This window comes from Protomyctophum bolini (assembly GCF_963924005.1).
Source record: "Protomyctophum bolini genome assembly, chromosome: 21".
In the NCBI taxonomy this organism is placed as follows: domain Eukaryota; kingdom Metazoa; phylum Chordata; class Actinopteri; order Myctophiformes; family Myctophidae; genus Protomyctophum; species Protomyctophum bolini.
In genome coordinates this window covers 25,719,379-25,739,646 of record NC_137882.1, presented here as the reverse complement: position 1 = coordinate 25,739,646, position 20,268 = coordinate 25,719,379, and the positions used below count along the sequence as shown (strand labels likewise).

The 20,268-nt window shown below is 43.4% G+C and overlaps 2 protein-coding genes across 2 annotated transcripts; one reads left to right on the top strand and one right to left on the bottom strand.

Moving 5' to 3' along the window:
• Positions 1 to 1,313: 1,313 nt before the first annotated feature.
• On the bottom strand, positions 1,314 to 17,044 carry plcxd2 (phosphatidylinositol-specific phospholipase C, X domain containing 2; the record flags this gene model as incomplete). The annotated part of the gene is made up of 8 exons (XM_080793807.1): positions 1,314 to 1,461; positions 9,691 to 9,821; positions 12,680 to 12,790; positions 14,312 to 14,467; positions 15,062 to 15,115; positions 15,671 to 15,790; positions 16,584 to 16,720; positions 16,942 to 17,044. 8 exons carry the CDS (start codon positions 17,042 to 17,044, stop codon positions 1,314 to 1,316), a joined length of 960 nt encoding a protein of 319 aa, XP_080649933.1.
• On the top strand, positions 5,190 to 5,638 carry LOC308336356 (small ribosomal subunit protein uS19-like; the record flags this gene model as incomplete). The annotated part of the gene is made up of 1 exon (XM_080793712.1): positions 5,190 to 5,638. The coding sequence occupies exon 1, from the start codon at positions 5,201 to 5,203 to the stop codon at positions 5,636 to 5,638; it is 438 nt and encodes a 145-aa protein (XP_080649838.1). The 5' UTR covers positions 5,190 to 5,200.
• Positions 17,045 to 20,268: the final 3,224 nt, after the last annotated feature.

Genomic DNA, 20,268 nt, shown 5'->3' with positions numbered 1-20,268 from the left:
CAGAGACAATGGTCTCAAGATGTCCTCCTCTTCAGCAACAAAGCCGCTTTTATACCCAATGCTTATTTCATGATGTAAATTACAGTCTACAGTAAAATACAACCGTCCCAATACTTATACAATCGGTTGCTGTCGGGCGGAAACGAATGCCCTGTTTTGTACTTCATCGTACGACACTGCATCACGCAAGGGTAGTGAAAACAGCCGCTCTGCACGCTCGCATTTCAATGCGGTGAAACTTTTCACCCATACTGACATGACCAAAATAGGGTGCCAGGTTGAAAGGGGTTAAGTCTGTCCGAGGGCTTTATAAATATGTAACCAATAGAAAATATTAAAAATAACTAACAAGCTGACAGCAACCATATACTACTGCGTTCCTCTGAGAAGCAAGAGAACGCACATCAGATGACCATTAGCAAGCTGTATGCATACATTATGTAATAACTATCCCGATACTTTAACAGTACAGCATACGAGTCCCTATTACTAAATCAATATACAGTTAATTTTGCAATGATGGGTTATGATGTATAATCTCAAGTAGCCTACTCACATTTCCACAGTTTTTATTGGCACACACCAATAAATGAACGCTTGGGCTATTATGAGCCTTCATCAGAGCATTCACATCACGTAGAATGAACTCACTTTATACACACGGTCAGAGTTAAGCTACAGCTGAAATCTCAAGTAAATTAATCATCAAGGTCAAATAACTTGTATGCAAGATCAAACACTGATTTGATCAATTAAATTACTTTACAGGAAAATATCCCTGTCACAGTTGCTCGGTCCATAGACATAGAAAGGTAGACGCCTCCTTCGGCTCTGGGCCATCTGTATCTTACAGAGAGGTGCGTCACAAAAGCTTCCGTGTGCGTCACAGAGCGGACGTTCGGTATAGGCCAATCAGAGGCAATGTAAACGTTTGTTTTCTCATGTCAATAAAGCTGCTTTCAATTTAATTGATAAGTCCTGGAAAAGACGCAATGTGATTGGCCATATAGTCACTTGAGCTTGCTACTTGCGGAGCTGTGAATGTTACATGGGCTCAGAGCGACACGGTATACAGTAGGCCCTGGTGTGGAGGTGCGAATGTTACGTGGGCTCAGAGAGACACCGCATAGGCCCTGATGTGGAGCTGAGATACATCAAGTGAGTTCAGAGAGACACCATATAGGCCCTGGTGCGGAGCTGAGATACATCAAGTGAGTTCAGAGAGACACCGTATAGGCCCTGGTGTGGAGCTGAGATACATCAAGTGAGTTCAGAGAGACACCGTATAGGCCCTGGTGTGGAGCTGAGATACATCACGTGGGTTCAGAAAGCAGCAGCTTGTTGAGGTTGATGACAATGTTGGCGAAGTCGGTCAGGTCCACAAAGTCAGAGGTGATGATGTTGACCCCGTTGAGCCCGGGTCGCTGGTCCTCCACCCACGACATGATGATTGGAAGGTTCCTGGTTCAGAGGGGAAGAGGGGGATGAAGGACGAAAGAGAGACGGAATGAAGAAGGAAAGAGAAAGGAAGAGGGGAAGAGTGAATTACAGCTATACTGTATACAGACAGACAGACAGACAGACAGTAGCAAGGCATTTAAATGCTTTATAGTATTAAGACATTATGACGCACAGGAGTTAGAGTGCAATACAAAATAAAAAAGTAAAATTAAAAAATAAGAATACAATATTAGATTTTAAACAACACAGTGAAAGGCAGCAGCACAAAGAGATGCATTACGCTTTTATTCAAGCCAAGTTTTAGCAGACCTCCAGTTTTTCGGGGGTTTGGTCCAGGTACATGTGGAGCATATAAACTGAACACAGCTTCGCCACGTTTAGTTGTGATTCTGGGGACACAAGGCTGACCCATTTCAGATGACATGAGAGCTCTGGATGGTACATGATATAGAACAAGATCCTACAATTTATCAAATGCTTCATAAACCAACAGCAGTAAGTATCTTTAAAAGAAATCGCACCCGTGGGAAGTGAGGGGTGCTAATCTAATTTAACATTTGTGGAGTTGGTCACCTGACCAAAAGCGGTTGACAGAAACTGGTCGACATGTTCTGTTGCCCCAACAGCGGCACAAACAAGGCCTTTTAACCAGGCTACTTGCACACACTACAACTCGCTTACAATTTGCAAACCTGGCAACACTTCTCCGTGTTCTCATAGGCCCTCCAGGCCCGCCCCCACAGCTACTTTTCAGTCTCACAATCGGCCATCTTGCTTTTTACTTCGATGCGCGAGTGGACATTTAATGCAAATACATTAATTATAGCACCAGCAAGCAAACACAAACACCTCAACTCCATCTCATTGTGAATAAGAATTCCGAGGGGAAAAATAATTTTTGGAACGCCACTTTCACCCAGTATGAAGCTAAATGTGGAAGCCGTGTGTGTCACACCAACACTGGTGACCCAGAGAATCCTGTGCCGATTCTCAGGCATCTGGCCTGAGGCACTGCCTGCGAGTTGGCTCTGCGTGCGCTTTTTCCAACTCTCACTGATTTATCCAGCTCACACGTCAATCACAGTCAGCAGCTCTCAGCCTGCACACACACGCACGTCTGTCTTGCGCACACGCGCACACACACACACATACACACACACACACACACACACACAGAGACACACAGGAATAGGCATGCAGGCTAAGGCGAGTGGCAATTTAATGCAAATAAATTATTTATAGGTCCAGCAAGCAAATCATGATGGTCTGTAGGTCACAATCACATTCCGATTTGAGGGGTTGTGTTTTGTATGACATTTTGGCCAGTAGTTTTATATCTATCTCAGCTTTTGCCTGATAGCACACATGCTAACAGTGCTGACCACAACGTTAGCAGCATTTGATGACAGCTTGCCATAGCAACGTACAGTGTGCGCAGACCTAACGTGAGCTTCTGGGACAGAAACTTGCGTTTTCATGACAGCAGCAGCTGCTGCACCCTGTGATAGATACTGTGCTAAAGATGCTAAAGCAACACAAAACAACATCCACACGCAAAACAAACCAGGGACCAGGGTTGCCACATATCGTGGATGTGAGAGTGAAACAAGCAACCAGGTCTATTAAAATGTTAATAGGCCAGTTCAAAGTAGGTAAATCAGAAATGGTCCGGAAATTAGTCTTAAAATAATCAATTATAGTGTTGACTGTCACACTTTGTTGTCTAATGTTGTTTCAGAGCAGTGGAACTCAAACATTTCCATGTCAAGGACTACCAATAGATAAACAAGTCCAAAGTAGCTTATAATGATCAGACTTGGCAACACTGTCTCTAGGTTGAACGTTCGACTTTACAAGCTCACACATATGAAATATGTTTTTTTGAATCTTCAAACTGAGACATATTTGATGATAATACTGTTAGCACAGTCATCATACTCCAAGAGCATACAAATGGAACCAAATGGACCCTGATTTTCCCAGAGAGCAAATGGTATCAAATGGGGGTCTGTGGCCTAATGCATTTCAAACTGGGGCTTCTTGGTATTATATTCTCTGCATATCTTATCAACTTGGGGTGAATATTTCACCACAATACTTTACTGAATATTTCACAAGAATATAACACAAGAGTCAAATGTACGGTCAAATGTCATCACAATATAGGCTACAGATGTAAATATTTATGACACAGTAAAATGTCGAAAATTAGTGCTATCCCCCCCCCCCACACACACACACACACACGACAGGCAAGGCTGTTGTTTGCATCGTTAGCAGGCAGCAGCTACCTTGCCACTGCTCTCTGTGACTGTAGTTGTTTCACCATGTTTGCGTATTTATGAGAAATAAAAAACACTTTCTGTTATTATAATAATTTATAACCCATCCGTTACTACATGTGCAGGGCACACTACTGAGTTTAAAAACACAGCTGAAACATGAAGTGGAGTCTGTCAACTCGCAATTTCCTTCTTCCCATATTGTGCTGCAATGTAACTAGGATTCGCCGGCCGAAGGCCGGCGAAATTCTAGTATATTAAAGTCTCTAACTCATGTTGCTATGATTAGGTTATGTAAAACAAACTAATTAAGTTAAATTTTAATGTTTGTGTTATAGGGACAAGATGGTTTTGGTTTTAAGATGTTGATATTAATTTTGTATTCATCCTTAGGACCCCAAATCACACCGTAGAAAGCATGAGTGTCTATTTCAAACAAAGTGTTTTTTGACTGGGGGGGGTCATATTTTGACAGCAGGAATTGCCTGTCATAATTTGACAAATTGAAAGCAGAGCACTGAGTCTGCAGATCCATGCCCCACCCGGCTATATGCAATACCCGTTGTACCCGTGTCAGAGTACCCATTCCAATATCTGTCGGTGTCTCTTTTATGACCATATATGGAGATTTCTGTATCTGTCTCTCTGTGTCCCTTTATTCCTATCTATGGAGTTCTGTGTCAGGCAAGCCCAAATATGGAGTGTTGTGATGTCAGGCAAGCCCAAATATGGAGTGCTGTGATGTCAGAACAGGCCAGTGTCATATATGGACCCTGGGCACTGGGCAGGGGCCCTGTGCAGAGTCTGGGTAGAGGCCTTTTGTGGCGGTTCTAGACAACCGTGGGTCCGACTGACTCGACACTGCGTCGAATTTGACAGACAGACAGAGATGTGGTGCATTTATAGATAGATGTGGTATGTGCCTTAACCACTCTGCTATCAGCAAGCCAACAGTAGTATCTTAAAATAAACTGGGTCAAAAAAAGCACTGAAAGTCTGCCACTGTTCGTGTTTAAGTGGATGTTATTGAATACTTTAACCAGAGCTGTGTCAGTGCTGTGGTGAGGTCGAAATCCTGACTGGAAGATATCATAGCCGTTGTTCAGTGCCAAGAAGAAGTTGTTCAGACTTTTACAATTACTAGAGGTTTCGGGCCACTATGCACTATGCACACATCTGTGCATTTGACTCCATTATGTGCATCTCCATATAAAGGTATGTGCATTTGACAGGATGGCACCATATATGGTGTAAACAGTATACCGTCTATGACGCCAGATCGGAATGTGTCAGAGTCTTCAACCTAATCCATAAAAGGTTTGTCAGTATGACATCACATCTTTCAGGAAAGGATATAAGATACGTTACAGGGACATTGGAATTAAAATTAGAATTTGGAAGCAAGGACAGCGATATAACTTCCTCTGTGGCATTTCCCGCCCCGCATTTCCGTCAAGATGGCCGATACAGAGATCAAGAAGAAGCGTACCTTCAGGAAGTTCACCTACAGAGGTGTCGACCTGGACCAGCTCCTGGACATGTCCTATGAGCAGCTGATGGAGCTGTACCCCGCCCGCCAGAGGAGGAGTCTGAGCCACGGCCTGAGCCGCAAGCAGCAGACTCTCCTGAAGCGCCTGCGTAAGGCCAAGACAGAGGCTCCCCCCATGGAGAAACCCGAGGTGGTCAAGACCCACCTGAGGGACATGATCATCCTGCCCGAGATGGTCGGCTCCATGGTCGGCGTGTACAACGGCAAGACCTTCAACCAGGTCGAAGTCAAGCCCGAGATGTGCGGTCACTATCTGGGGGAGTTCTCCATCACCTACAAGCCGGTCAAGCACGGTCGCCCCGGTATCGGAGCCACACATTCTTCCCGTTTCATCCCTCTGAAGTAGAATGGCTATTATTTGTGGCCATTCTAGAATGGCTATTTATTATAAATACGTAAATAAATCACACTCGTGTGAAGTGAGTGATGCCCAGATTTTTGATGTATTTATAGCAGTGAGATGACAACTTACGTTGTTATTTACATCCCTATACAAGGATTACAATCCATAGACTTGGCTGGCATAACATTACATCATAACTGCCCTAAACAAACATTAAAATCCATAGACTTGGCTGGCCCGAATTACATCACAATTTACCCTAAAAAAACATTAAGCTCCATAGACTTGGCTGGCATGAATTACATCCTAATTTACCCTAAAAAACATTAAACTCCACATAGACTTGGCTGGGGACAGGGAATCTAAAATTAGGCTCTAAACAAACATCAAAAGTCCATAGACCCCGCTGGCCTTATATGAAGTAATTTTGGAAAGGCACCTATTGGAGGAGCTAGCCTAGCGCCCCTTAAAAAGTGGTCCACCACAAAAAGACAATAAAACAAAAAGACGGCCAGCCCACCCATTAGCTAGGATTTCCCTTAAAGATGGAGTGCCACAATTTTTGTATTTTTCCAGTTTTTCAGGTGTATGAGGTGACAGCACTTCATTAGACACCCTGGAGTTGTTTTTATGTGCAATGGTGTATTAACTTTGTATTTAGGGTTTCTTCCTGGAGGCTGAACCCTTGACAGTCAAACGGGCCAATGAAGTAAACAGTAATATATATGATAATAATGATAATAATGATAATAATAATAATAATATGACACCACACTATGAGCCTCTCCCCTAACCCCTCCCCCTTTATCATACAAGTACAGCTGTGGGTGCGGCTTCAGTTCAGGTGGATCACCACCCATCACCACCCACCAGGCAATACAGGCATACTTAATGAACTGGTGGGCGTGTCCACTTAAAAGTATGATTTTAACAAATACTGTACACTTTTTGGGGAAAGTTCTTCCCCCTTATATTGTAATAATACCTGATGATCATGTTTTAGGGTGGAAAAAAATGGTGGCACTCCATCTTTAAAAAGGAAGGTGTGATTAGGGGTCAATAATAATTGTTCATTAGTGTCTAGACATGTCTCTTAACTGCAGTGAATAAAGAATAAAGCATGTACAGTATAGAAGGATGATATCTTTCTGTAGGGATTGGAATCGAGTAACGGAATAGTTAGTGAATTGGCTGTGTTCACTCAGAGAATTAACATAGTACTGAACTGATCAGTTTCTCTTAGATTACTTTTGCAAAACAATGATGTCATGCGTCTGCAATGCTGATAAGGAAAAGATAAGGATTATTTATTTGAACTTGTTCAACTTAAATGTTATCAGGCAGACATGCAGCAGCATGCCTTTCTTCTACTACAGTGTTCCGACTCAAAGATAATAAAACAGTTGACAACTTGTTGCAAATTATTTTTCCAGAATGAAATTGAACCAGGAATCAATGAGGGAAGCGATAACGAATATAGGATACATTTGCAGAATTTCCCTGTCCGTCTGTCTGTCTGTCTGATAAAAAGACAGACCACTGTGGCAACGTGCATTTCCCGTCAGTCCGTCACCCACTCCACGCCTCCATATATGGTCATGCCTCGTGACATCACTTGACATCATCAGGGATGTCATCAATATTGGCCAGCAACTCTACATCTGACCTCAAACCTCAAAACCTTAAATCTCCATATATGGAGCTGACCTGTTCTGACATTCCATACTAGAGTTCTCAACAGGCCCGAATATTATGGCCTGGCCCTAACTGGGCCTTCATCAAACCCTGTACACTCAAGACACTGCCCTGCTGCCAACCATAGATCTCCATACATGGAGCTGACCTGTTCTGACATTGCATATGTTGATCTGACCTCATCAAACCCTGTACACTCAAGACACACTCCATATATGGCCAGTACAGAATTCATTCCATATGTTGATCTGACCCCCCATTCCAAAGCGCCAGTGCTCCCTTTATGTTCAGGGCCGCTATGCAGCCCTCACCTCTAGCACCACGCCACGGCGCCACGGCACCGCCATCTGAGTGATATGGGCATATATGGAGATGTGTGTCTGTCAGTCCTTGTCCCTTTTATGCCCACAAGTGCAGATCTCTGTATTTGCCAGTTCTTGTCCCTTTCATACTCAGACTGTATATGTGGACCTGGCCCCTTTTGTGCCCATATATGGAGCTGAGTGATTTGTTTGCGATTGATGCAACACACTCCATATTTGGACGTATAGCTGCTTTGGGGACTCCTTATATGGTTATGGCCGAGTCATGGTGACATGAGTGTGATGGCGTGGTCCAACCTGTATTCCATTATTAGGCCATTTTGTGGCTACACTTTTTTCCTCTCTCTCTCTCTCTCTCACACACACAGGGCCCTGTCGTTATCAGTTGTGCGCTGAACCCTGAGCCCTCCGCTCAGCTTATAGCAGCGCTCAGAACAAAACATGGAAGTCGGAAGGTTTATCCTGCGATAATAAACAATCCCATTTCCTCGGAAGTGCAAAATTAGGCCATTTCCCGTCTAGGCCAGAATGTCCACTGCTCCGGAGTTCTGTTGCTCGGCATGACTGGAGAATTTGTTCAAATGGTTTAGCTGCAGTTAGTTATGTTAGCTGCAGTTAGTTGTTCAAATGGTTTAGCTGCAGTGGTGGACAAAGTATTGTATACTCAAGTATTATGAAGCACATTTTCAGAAATGTTCTGACATTTTCAAAGATATAGCAATAAAATAGTAGATCTACAAGCTCACAGTGCATGTTCACTATATTTGAAATAGGGCTTTAGTGGTTGATTCCAAATATATTTTTGTTTCTGCCCCAAGAGTCCCTTCCTAGAGATGTAGTAAGTGGAGTCAAAGGTACAATATTTCTATTGAAAATAGTGAAAGTCTTCAGCTTGCAAAAAACAATTACTCAACAGTATAGTTACTTAAAAGTAGTAGGCTACTCAAATGTATTGTCCACAACTGTGTCTCCAATAAAACCCTTCAATAAGAGTGGAATTACATTTAGCTGTTTGGTCGTCTACATTTATAGATTTGGGGACTTTTACATGCTGTGGGACATAGTGTAATGTAGGCTAAGTAAGACTGTCATTGTCCTATGAATTATTTTTGTTTGTTTGTAGGTTAATACTGTTTACTGTGAACTGCTGGGATACATCTAACTCCTCACTCCCTATTTCGATGCATCCATTTAGACCCTTGTTTCCAGGATTTCTTCTATGCTAGGTCAGGAATCCTCTCACTTCAAGATGTTTACTGCCCTCTACAGGTTACAGAATGAACTAAGAAGACTTGAACTCATTCTCACACACAAGACAAACATCCACACATTAAACTGGGGATTCTCGGGTCGATCATTAACGCCATTATGTGGATGAGATGCTCACGGATAGCACCCCAGAACAACTACATAACTAACTAGATAACTAAGATAAGTGGTTCCCAGCCTTTTCTGGACCAGGGCCCACTTGAAAATCGCAAAAGCATTCGTGGCCCACCCATGTTGTAACTCTGGGTGGGCCACGTGCATTTCCAGAGATCCGTTTTAATGATCAGTCAATCGATTGTGTTCCGGCTTGGATGAATGGAACGAACAATGCTAGTTTCCAAATTTTTAAATATCTTTAAAATATCTTTTTGAAGAAGTATTAGCTACAGTATGCTTCGACCAATTTGATTTACAGCAGGACAAATTTACGCAACTGATACGACGGGAAGTGGGATTGCGGAACATCCGATTTGAACATTGTGGGAAAGCAAAGCAAAGCAAAGTTACCATGTTTACCCAGGGTAACTGGACTAAGCTCAAGAACTTGTTTACAGCCAGGCCCTGCTCATATAACATTTCATGGTAGGGGTTCAATGCCTTGTCCAAGGGCACTTCAGCAGTGGTAATTTTAACGTGCCGGTCCGGGGATACGAACTAGCGACCTTCCGATATCAAGACCGCTCTGCAAAACGTTGGGCCACCGCTGCCCCCAGGGAGGCAGCAGTCTTGGCTGGACAGACTACTCTCATACACACACACGTCACTGACCTCTCCACAAGGTAGTTGCGTAAACCCCAGACCAAGCCCTTTGCAATGGTTGGAACCTTGGGAGTGAGGATGGCCTGGGAGACATGGAAGGCACCGTTCTGGGACCTCTCATCCAGTGTGGTCTTCAGAAACTATGGAAGATAATACATTTTAAAAATCACACCCGTGTGAAGTGAGGAGCGCTAACATATTAGTCTATCTCATGTTGATTAGGTGATGTAATGGTGATCTAAAACAAACGATGCCAACACAAACATTAAACGCCATTAACAATAAAGAGACAATACGACGTAAACAACACATTATGACGTACATTTTCCCTTCATTGTAAATGCATTCACAAAACAAACTTTGAACTAAAGACAAACATTAAACCTGTGTATAGGAGGGGCTAGCGCCCCTCAAAAAGCCACTATATATACTGTAAGAAAGCCATTTATGTTAAGATTTTTTGCTATTAATTTGTGGTCAAATCTACAGTACATTACTACATCTGTGGAAATGTAGATCTATGTATAATGAGCTGTTTGAACTTGTAAGATGGGTGTTATTGATTGATTCCAACAAAAAAGGAACAAAATGTGTCCCTTATCAGTTATCTCAGTCAGTAGAGAACACGCCTTCTAGCCTGCCCCAGCCTGTGTGGTTTCTGGTCTAGAGGGGCGGGTGGCCCAGCCTGTGTGATTTCTGGTCTAGAGGGGCGGGTGCCAGCGAAAACAGCCGGTGTACCCAAGCCGTGCTACACATATACGCTGAGTCGTATATGTACTTGCACGACGTGCACGTGGCCTTCTACTTCTCGTGCACTGTGACCCAGAGAGAGGTCAGCAGGCCAGCACTAATGGCTTTGACGTATCTTCTAGTAAACAAAGCGGCTGGCCCTTTAAAATTGGCTCGAACACCAAGGGCCACAACATAATAAAGGACACAAAGTCAGGTCAAAAGTGTACAAAAGTATACCAAATTTATTTAAAATTGAGATCAGCATTACATGTCAAGAAACTGAACCCCCAAAAAAGCCATGAATGTACCACAAAGGGGGACACTGAATAAATAAAGGGTTAACTTAATAAATGCCAAAAACAATAATAATTATAAACTCAAGACCTAACTAGGCATCCTCACTAACAAACAAAAATATGGGCTGGTAAACTAATAAGTGGGGGAGCCTGGGGAGCTATGCACTATGTGCATGTCGCCATAAACTACCAAAATAAGAACTAAACTAACCAGAAACAAAACGGCAAACGAATACTTACGACCAGCCCAGTAATTGAAATAAAGAGTAGAGACCATTAAAGCCTCACTGAGCCTTTTGTTTTCCGAGACAGAGGTCTAAACTAACCTAATACATTAATATACACACTCCGTGTGTGTGTGTGTGTGTGTGTGTGTGTGTGTGTGTGTGTGTGTGTGTGTGTGTGTGTGTGTGTGTGTGTGTCCGTCCGTCCGGTCGATGCCAAACTTTGCACAAACCCCCTGGATGCCAATGATGAACCTCTGCCCCAAATTGTCCAGATTGGCCTGTTATAGCGCCACCATGAGGCATATTTTGACATTTTTACCTTAACTGCACCAATCTGCATGACACTTTGCATGCACACTCCCTAGAGGCCAAGGAAAAACCTTTGCAACATTTGTTTTATGCTATAAAATCACAGACTCCCTCATGACTGACACCAGCAGCATGGTGAGAGGTGGGCCGAACATCACAGACTCCCTCATGACTGACACCAGCAGCATGGTGAGAGGTGGGCCGAACATCACAGACTCCCTCATGACTGACACCAGCAGCATGGTGAGAGGTGGGCCGAACATCACAGACTCCCTCATGACTGACACCAGCAGCATGGTGAGAGGTGGGCCGAACATCACAGACTCCCTCATGACTGACACCAGCAGCATGGTGAGAGGTGGGCCGAACATCACAGACTCCCTCATGACTGACACCAGCAGCATGGTGAGAGGTGGGCCGAACATCACAGACTCCCTCATGACTGACACCAGCAGCATGGTGAGAGGTGGGCCGAACATCACAGACTCCCTCATGACTGACACCAGCAGCATGGTGAGAGGTGGGCCGAACATCACAGACTCCCTCATGACTGACACCAGCAGCATGGTGAGAGGTGGGCCGAACATCACAGACTCCCTCATGACTGACACCAGCAGCATGGTGAGAGGTGGGCCGAACATCACAGACTCCCTCATGACTGACACCAGCAGCATGGTGAGAGGTGGGCCGAACATCACAGACTCCCTCATGACTGACACCAGCAGCATGGTGAGAGGTGGGCCGAACATCACAGACTCCCTCATGACTGACACCAGCAGCATGGTGAGAGGTGGGCCGAACATCACAGACTCCCTCATGACTGACACCAGCAGCATGGTGAGAGGTGGGCCGAACATCACAGACTCCCTCATGACTGACACCAGCAGCATGGTGAGAGGTGGGCCGAACATCACAGACTCCCTCATGACTGACACCAGCAGCATGGTGAGAGGTGGGCCGAACATCACAGACTCCCTCATGACTGACACCAGCAGCATGGTGAGAGGTGGGCCGAACATCACAGACGGCACCAACATTTTTAACGTGACAATGACGGGACCAACGCTGCAGGACCAGAAGTTTCCGGCCAAAGATGCCATGGGTGTGGGAAAGACATCGGCAGCTGAATGAGCTGAATTTCATTACATCGCATTTATTTTCAATATAAACCTTTAAACTGACTTTCCGTTTGAGTGTTGCATTTGAGTTAGGTTTAAATAATTTGTAATTGTGTTTATTGAATTGTACAGATTTACTATTTATATATATATATATATATATATATATATATATATATATACCTGAGTTAACTTGGTACTGTACCGATTCAGAACAGGGATTTTCAGGGTCGGCCTCAGGTTTTTTTAAGGGACGATTCTGCATTTCAAAGGACAGTTGGCGACCCTAAATGGTGACAGCCAGGCCTACACTGACCTGAATGAGTTTGAGGGGCTTTGTGGTGTTGGCCCACGGGGCAGGGATCCTGCTGCCGGGCCACAGGACAGGACAGCCCTCTGCGGAAGGATGGTGGTAGAACACTATCGCCTGGCCATAGATGGAGAGAAGGAAGGTAGGTAGATGAGAGGTAAACCAGTCACAGATTAGGGTAAGGAAATTACTTGATAGTCATTCAGTCATCTCTGAATGAGACACGTATGGCTGCACATATGAATCATGATGATAATGTACAGCATTTGAGATGTGGCTCATAGGTTCGAGGCATGTGTGACAGCAAGAGGCAGAGAAATAGAGAGATTGAAAAATACACATTAGACTGAAGGACTCATTGCCATTGCTGGTTTGTTCAGTAACATGAGTCTACCTGTATCTCAAGCTCTTGAATAAACACCAAACAATATCACTTACTCTACCTTTTAAGAGAGGGAAAGGAGAGAACAATGAATAGACGAGAGCTAAGAGTGAAGGAGACTATCGGAAGGAGATGGGTTAATGGGATGACACTCACCTCTAATTAGTAATTACTATCCAGGTCACTCACAGGTAGATTACCTGACTGACCACTTGCTGACACACACACACACACACACACACATGCACTCGCACACACACACACACACACACACACACACACACACACACACGTGTAGACAATACAGTAGCAACTACAGTACCCACCCTTATTATAATCTTGTAACCACCCTCTGCTAAGACTTGAAAACTACCCACTTAAAGACAGAAATAGCAAAGCGTGTGTGTGTGTGTGTGTGCGCGCGAGCGTACATCCGCGTAGGAGAGAAAGCAATAAAATAATACCCACAAATTTGACCATGCACATTTTACATCTCCTGTATAATCCATCTCCTGTATAGGAACGCCACTCCACTTCTACCATATATCTGCTATATTTTCTTTTTACACCTTTAAACCTGGTTTTGGGGTTTTATAGGCAAGACATTGTAAAGGTTTTCAATAATCGCCGTTCCGAAATTTAATTTCGGAACGCCGTTTAATTAAAATTGATGTTGCATTTTCAAACACAGAATATTGGTAGGAAAAATCAACGTTCTTCTAGGACTCGGTATCAGTATTGGCATTGGACCCACAAATCTGGCATTGGTCGGGTTTTTCGACGTATAAATGATACGTAGCTTGCAGAGTTAGTTCAGTTAGATATACTTGAGGGGTTTCATGCTGTGCTCAAGGGTGCATACATATACTCAAGGGGTTAATAATATGCTGCATTACTACGTGGGTGTATTCAGTGTGCAAGACCCACATGTCAATTGCTGACGTCACGTGACAGTCAGCTGACCAATTGGACGGGGTATTATTATTTTAAGCTCACCTAGACTGCATGCTTCTTCCTGCCTTCCTTCTGCATATGGTTCCTGGTTGTTGTTTTGCTCCCACCGCCACCCCAGCAACACCGGTGGGCTCTGTTATTTCTGTTCCCCATGGGGGGTTGTTATTGTATATCTATCTCTATCTATCTAGCAGAGCCGAACGCCAAGATAAAATATTATATGCACACTTGTATTCTCATTCTATAATACATTTTGGTTAAATCTATTTGTGAGTCTATATCTGACTGAAATGAACACGAACCTGGAACTTGTTCTCCCAGAGGTAGTTGAGGGTTATGTCCTCCACAGGACTGACGGGACACAGCTTGCCTCCAAAGACTTTCTTCAGCATGGCAATGAGATACGTGTGGTGCTCGGCCTCCATGGCATAATGGTGGTTGAAATCCAGGAAGACCATCTTGACGAAAGGAAAGGTACTATGTTTACCCAGGGTAACTGGACTAAGCTCAAGAACTTGTTTACAGCCAGGCCCTGCTCATAGAACATTTCATGGTAGGGGTTCAATGCCTTGTCCAAGGGCACTTCAGCGGTGGTAATTTTAACGTGCCGGTCCAGGGGTACTAACTAGCGATATCAAGACCGCTCCGCAAGCCACCACTGACAGTCAATTAATCAATTCATTGGCTAATTAATTGTATTGATCAATCAGTCAATACACAAATACATGAATACATCAGACAGTCAGTCAATCAATCATTGATCATTCAGTAAAGTATTTGTTTTCTATTCTCTCGAATTCTTCTGACCAATTTAAAATTTCCCCCGATTTAGTCACCAATTCTGAATTACCCCATGTAGTCCCTATCACTACTGGCTGAGAGAGACAGAGTGCAAAAAAGGAAAACATTGGAGTATGTACATGTGCATTTGAGCTTGGTTTATTATACCAACGACTCTACGTACTTAAAGCATTTTCAGTAGCTGCCACATTACTTTTGTATAAAAAAATGTTTAGAAAGGAAAGCAGAATAGAAAGGAACATTTAAAGTACCTCTTTCTTGTGTTTCTTCAGGAACGAGTTGATGTCTGACAGCCCGTCCCTTACCTTAAAAGAGAAATAGAGAGATGTTAGGGTTCTTCAGCAACAAGTCAGCTATATGCACATATTCTGTCCTCTTTCTTTGACAATAGAAAATCGTTTCTACTATAGGCTGAGGAATATATCCCACCCTTTTCACATTGACCTGTCATAGCGCCACCAGGAGGCCACAACCTGACATGTTGTATCCATCTTATATACAGGACAGTAAATAAGAGTAACATAATTTCGTTCTGGTTTCCTCAGACATTGTAGCAGGTGGTTTAAGGTACTCTGTGCACGGTTCTTACTGCTACTGCTACTCTGTCTGTCTGTCAGTCTGTCTATTGTCTCGTGCCAGGTAAGCCAATCACAGATTATGGACAGAAAATTACTTGATAGTAATTGAGTCATCTCTGAATGCGACACACATGCACAATGCACATGTGAGTATGTCTGCGCACATGAATGCATGCATGGTGATAATGTACAGCATCGAACGGGTGATTAATAATAAAATACTTTCTACTATACAAACAAAACAAAGCAAGGATGGCTATAGAAATATCAGTAGAGGTCCACCTTGTGTCCAAACAGGCCGTGGATGAAGTAGATGTCATCGTCGCGATCCCCCGGCATGGAGGACACCCTCAGGTCAAAGTAGCGAATGCCAGCATCCAGCTGCTCCTTAAACGTCAGGTTCTGACAAAGTATACAACATATATGCATCTGATCAGACTAGACACTTCTGGGAAGGAAGCAGAGCTGTTTACGTCAGTGGTTCTCAATGTGAGGTCCTTGATGGGGGTTCTGGGGGGTCCCCGGCAAAATTTGATAATTTAGCATGAAAATCAGTTTCACCACTTTATCCCTATACATTGCTTATTTGAAAACATGCGACCTACATGCTCACAACGCATTATGATGTGACACATTGTGAGCTTGTAGATTTTGAAAGATTTTGAAAAATGTTAACACAAATCTTGCATAGGGGTCCCGGGCATTAAATAATTTCAGATGGGGGTCCGTAGCCAAATACATATTAATTGGGGCATGAAAAGGTTTGAGAGCCACAAGTTTACGTGGTAACCGGAGAACTCGCCAGTTTTCAGGCTCGGTCTTCGTCAGGGTTCTATCTCAGATAGACCCTGACGAAGACCTTTTGGTCGAAACGCGTAGGTCCTGTTTTATTTGCCTTGCTCATCAATCAATAAATTATATGAACCTTTTTAACCAAAGACGGAGTGCCATGGATTCCTTTTTTCTTTTCAAGTCTGCAATTTACACCTTTGGAATCAAGCAGTACAACTTGAAGGAAAGATACCTTTTTTGTCTATATAACATGGGGTTTGACATACTATACTGATGAAGACAGCATGTTAGCATAACGATGAAGACATTGAAACTTGTTTCTCTCCACTTTTTGCTGCGGCGAGTTGGTAAACTGTCGAGTTCTCCGGTATTCGCTTACGTGGATCTGCTGAAGGTGTGTTACCTGCGTCATGGCCCACTTCACCATAACCTTCTTGGCCGTTTGTCTGAAGAAGGTAGCCAGGTACTGGACGTAGGCCTTCTGATCTGGACCCACGGGAGCGTGCACGTCCACCCAGTAGGTGAAAGAATCATGGGACCCTGTGAGAGAGAGAGAGAGAGAGAGAGATTGAGACAGACAGACAGACAGACACGACGATGATGATGATGAGATAGCAGCAGGCTACAACATAGTCCCAGACAATGCTGCCAGTCATAGAATGCCTCTTGCTCTTGTCCACTCAAACTGCCTGCCTGGTCGGAACTAACTGTTCCTGAACAGTCGGACAAGGAAGTTGGTTTTAACCTCACACGAATCTTACCCGGCACAGCAAGGTATTTAAGGGGCATGGCACTCAGCCTGGGAGAGAGTGAGCCCATCCATTCGGCATTGGTGCTGCCGATGCCCGCAGGTCGTGTCTTCATGTCAGGATGGACGGGGGGGGAGGAAAGACTACTTAATAAAGTCAGGAACCTTCAATAGCCAGAACTAAGACATTGGCACAAGAACTTTCCATTTCGAGAGAATCCAGGAGGTGATGGATAAGTGACCAGAAATCATCTTGAGGACCCTCCGAGTGTCCCTTGTAGGTGACGGGCAGCTTTCCTCCCACATTGTCATTCTGTGGTTCCCAAGCATGCAGGCACACCCACTAATGACGGAAGATAATCCTCTTTAGAAATTACACTCCTTAACGTGACCCCTCCCCCCCCCTGCACCTTTGAGTCTGACACACACACACACACAGACACTCACACAATAGATGGGACAGAGGCGGGATGGATGGAGAGGATGGATATTGCAGAGTTGGAAACCCAGTTTCTTTCTTTCTTTCTTGTAAATGGAAAACACTTCCTGACCAGACTGGAATTTATTGACGTAGGAGTCAGGCCTCAGTGAGCAGTGAAGAGTTTATTGACTCTAATGTTCATAAAAACAGCAGACTGAACATTGGTTAGCTTGGGAACAAACATAAAGAACCTGATGTTGGATAGGAATTTATGGAGGGCAGCGATCCAGGAATCCCGAGTTGGTGTTGGCTAGACCTCATTCTCGCAGCAACTAACTAACTAACTAACTAATACATTAATATATTTCTTTCTACTGTGCTTTTTCATTCTACCAATGTTATTCATCAACATATTATTGCTAGACCTGTTCCATATTGGCTAACCTACACCACTCTTATTTTGAGTATTAGTTGGTAATAATATTACCATTACAAACTAATAATCTGAATAAGAGCGGTGTAAATTATGGAATAATGTTTAGTCAAACTTATGCCATCATTTATCATAACATTCTTGACAGCCTGCTAACATTTACCTACACTGGTACCTATTATGTAGCCTATCTTACGGCAGTGGTTATCAAAGTGGGGACCTCCAGGGGTCCTTGAAGGTGTTCTAGCCCACGAGAGAACTCACACGGAAATAAGCAGACAAAATTGGAACTGGACAACCCACCTGAAATTTAATTTGTTAAATTAAAAACCTGAATTTAAGCCTTTGGAGCTTCAATGAAAACAGTGACGTACAGTATATGTGATTTGCTGGCTCTTACATTAAACAGCAGGAAAATCAGCGCACTTGTTTGAGCCAGAAAACCCCAGACCACAGAAAATCTACTGAATGTTAAAAGTTCAGGTTTTTTGGGTGCTCTGGTCCATAGCCAATGCTTCTATGATTCTGCCCTGAATTGCAGAATTGAGCTCTGGAGCTAGGCAGAATCATAGAAGCATTGGCTATGGACCAGAGCTATACCGGTATTCTAGGGAGACCCCTGTTCAAACACTCTACATGACAGCAATGATTACTATCTTGTGCTGTCCTTTTAACCAAAACACATCACTTACCCTACATTTAAGCCTATTTTCAGAAGATGTTGCGCGCTGAAAAAGCTCACAGTGCTTTGCATCAGCAACAACAACATGCTGTGTGCACCTATGATATGCACTCGGAGTCGTCGCTCAAAGCACATTGGCCTCTAAAGTAAACATAGACCATATATCATAAAGCTGTGGCCCCATCTAGTGGTAGAGCCATATCATCGCCACAGAGTTGCCCGCTACCTCTCCGTAGCACTACAATTCTCACAATGCATCATGCTTTCACATGGTCGTTAGGCAGCGGGGTTTGTGTGTGTACGTTGCCAAGGAGAGAAGATATCCTACGCATCCGCAGACAGTCTAACACACACACACACACACACACACACACACACACACACACACACACACACACACACACTAAACACTACAGTTCATCAAGACTACAACTATGTTATCTCCAGAAACCCTGGTTATCTCCGCAGCCAGACAACGGTCTAAGGAAAGAAAAGAACAACACCCCACCCAAAGTGGTAAGTTGAGGAAAATGATGCAGAAAAATGCTTGAACCTTGAAGAACTATTATGTCACAGCGTCAATTAGGCTACACGGAGTATTTGTATTACTTTCGTCGTTGTGCCATTGAGGAATAACTAGCCTATTATTTTCCTATTAAGTATAATTCATGAATTCAATAATATTTTAGGCTTTAGATAAGTATAGCCTATAGATCCACTCACTGTCTGAACTATATCACTATGTTTGTTTGTGCTAATAAATTTAATCGCATGAACGAATATATAGCCTACTTATTTGAACACAACTAACTTACTTTCCTTATAGTGGACACGTTTGTTTTTTTTAGCTTAAATGACCTTGTCCTTGAGTAGCTTCTTAATGACATGTGGCCTGAATGCATGTCGGTAAGCCCTTTAAATCCCACCACAACAGATTGGAATATGTCTAAGTGCAGACCAGCAAGCTGTTCCCCTCTCCAGACGAGTTAGCCTAGCCTACTTCCTACAGTCTCCTCAATGGATGCTGCTAGCCTGCGGAAAAAGTGGGATCCCCATTCCCCAGGGGTCCTTGAGTTGGTTCCAGGGGATCCCCAGCTAAATTATTGATATGAACCAAATAGACACTTTTACAGGTATAATTTTAACAAGCTATAAGCATAAAGAATTTGCGTTGGCCGGGAATCGAACCCGGGTCAACTGCTTGGAAGGCAGCTATGCTCACCACTATACCACCAACGCGTACACGGAGTAGCGGTTATATCAAATACGGTTCTGTCAGATAAGAAAGTCGGGGTTCTTTGAAATAAATGTGAGAACCATTGGTTTCTCAAAAGGATTTAACATGCACAATGCGCATCATTAATACTAGATAGGTCATTTTTGCCTCTAAAAACCGAAACATCAAACACAATTAGATCACAATCAAATGCATCTGTTTCACAGTACATTTAGAACCTGCATTTCAGAAATCTGCATTAAAGCAAACTTTATTTGCTTTACATCCATGGACATATTAATCGGGATGTTAATACATAATGCTCCAGCCAAGTTTATTTCCTTGTTTCATTGGCTATTCACACATGCAATATAAACAAGTAAGACATGCAGGTAGGCTACAATAAAGATGTATTAGTGTTATTTATACACTTTTATTCAAATGCTCTGTTTTAGCATTAATGTCTTTCATTATGTTTTGCTCATTTGTTTTGAATGTGCTATGCTATGATGGTGCCAATAACACTAGTGTACGTTTGTTTGTTTAAATAGCAGAGGTGCTTTTGAGTGAACGTTGTTCTCGTCTTCA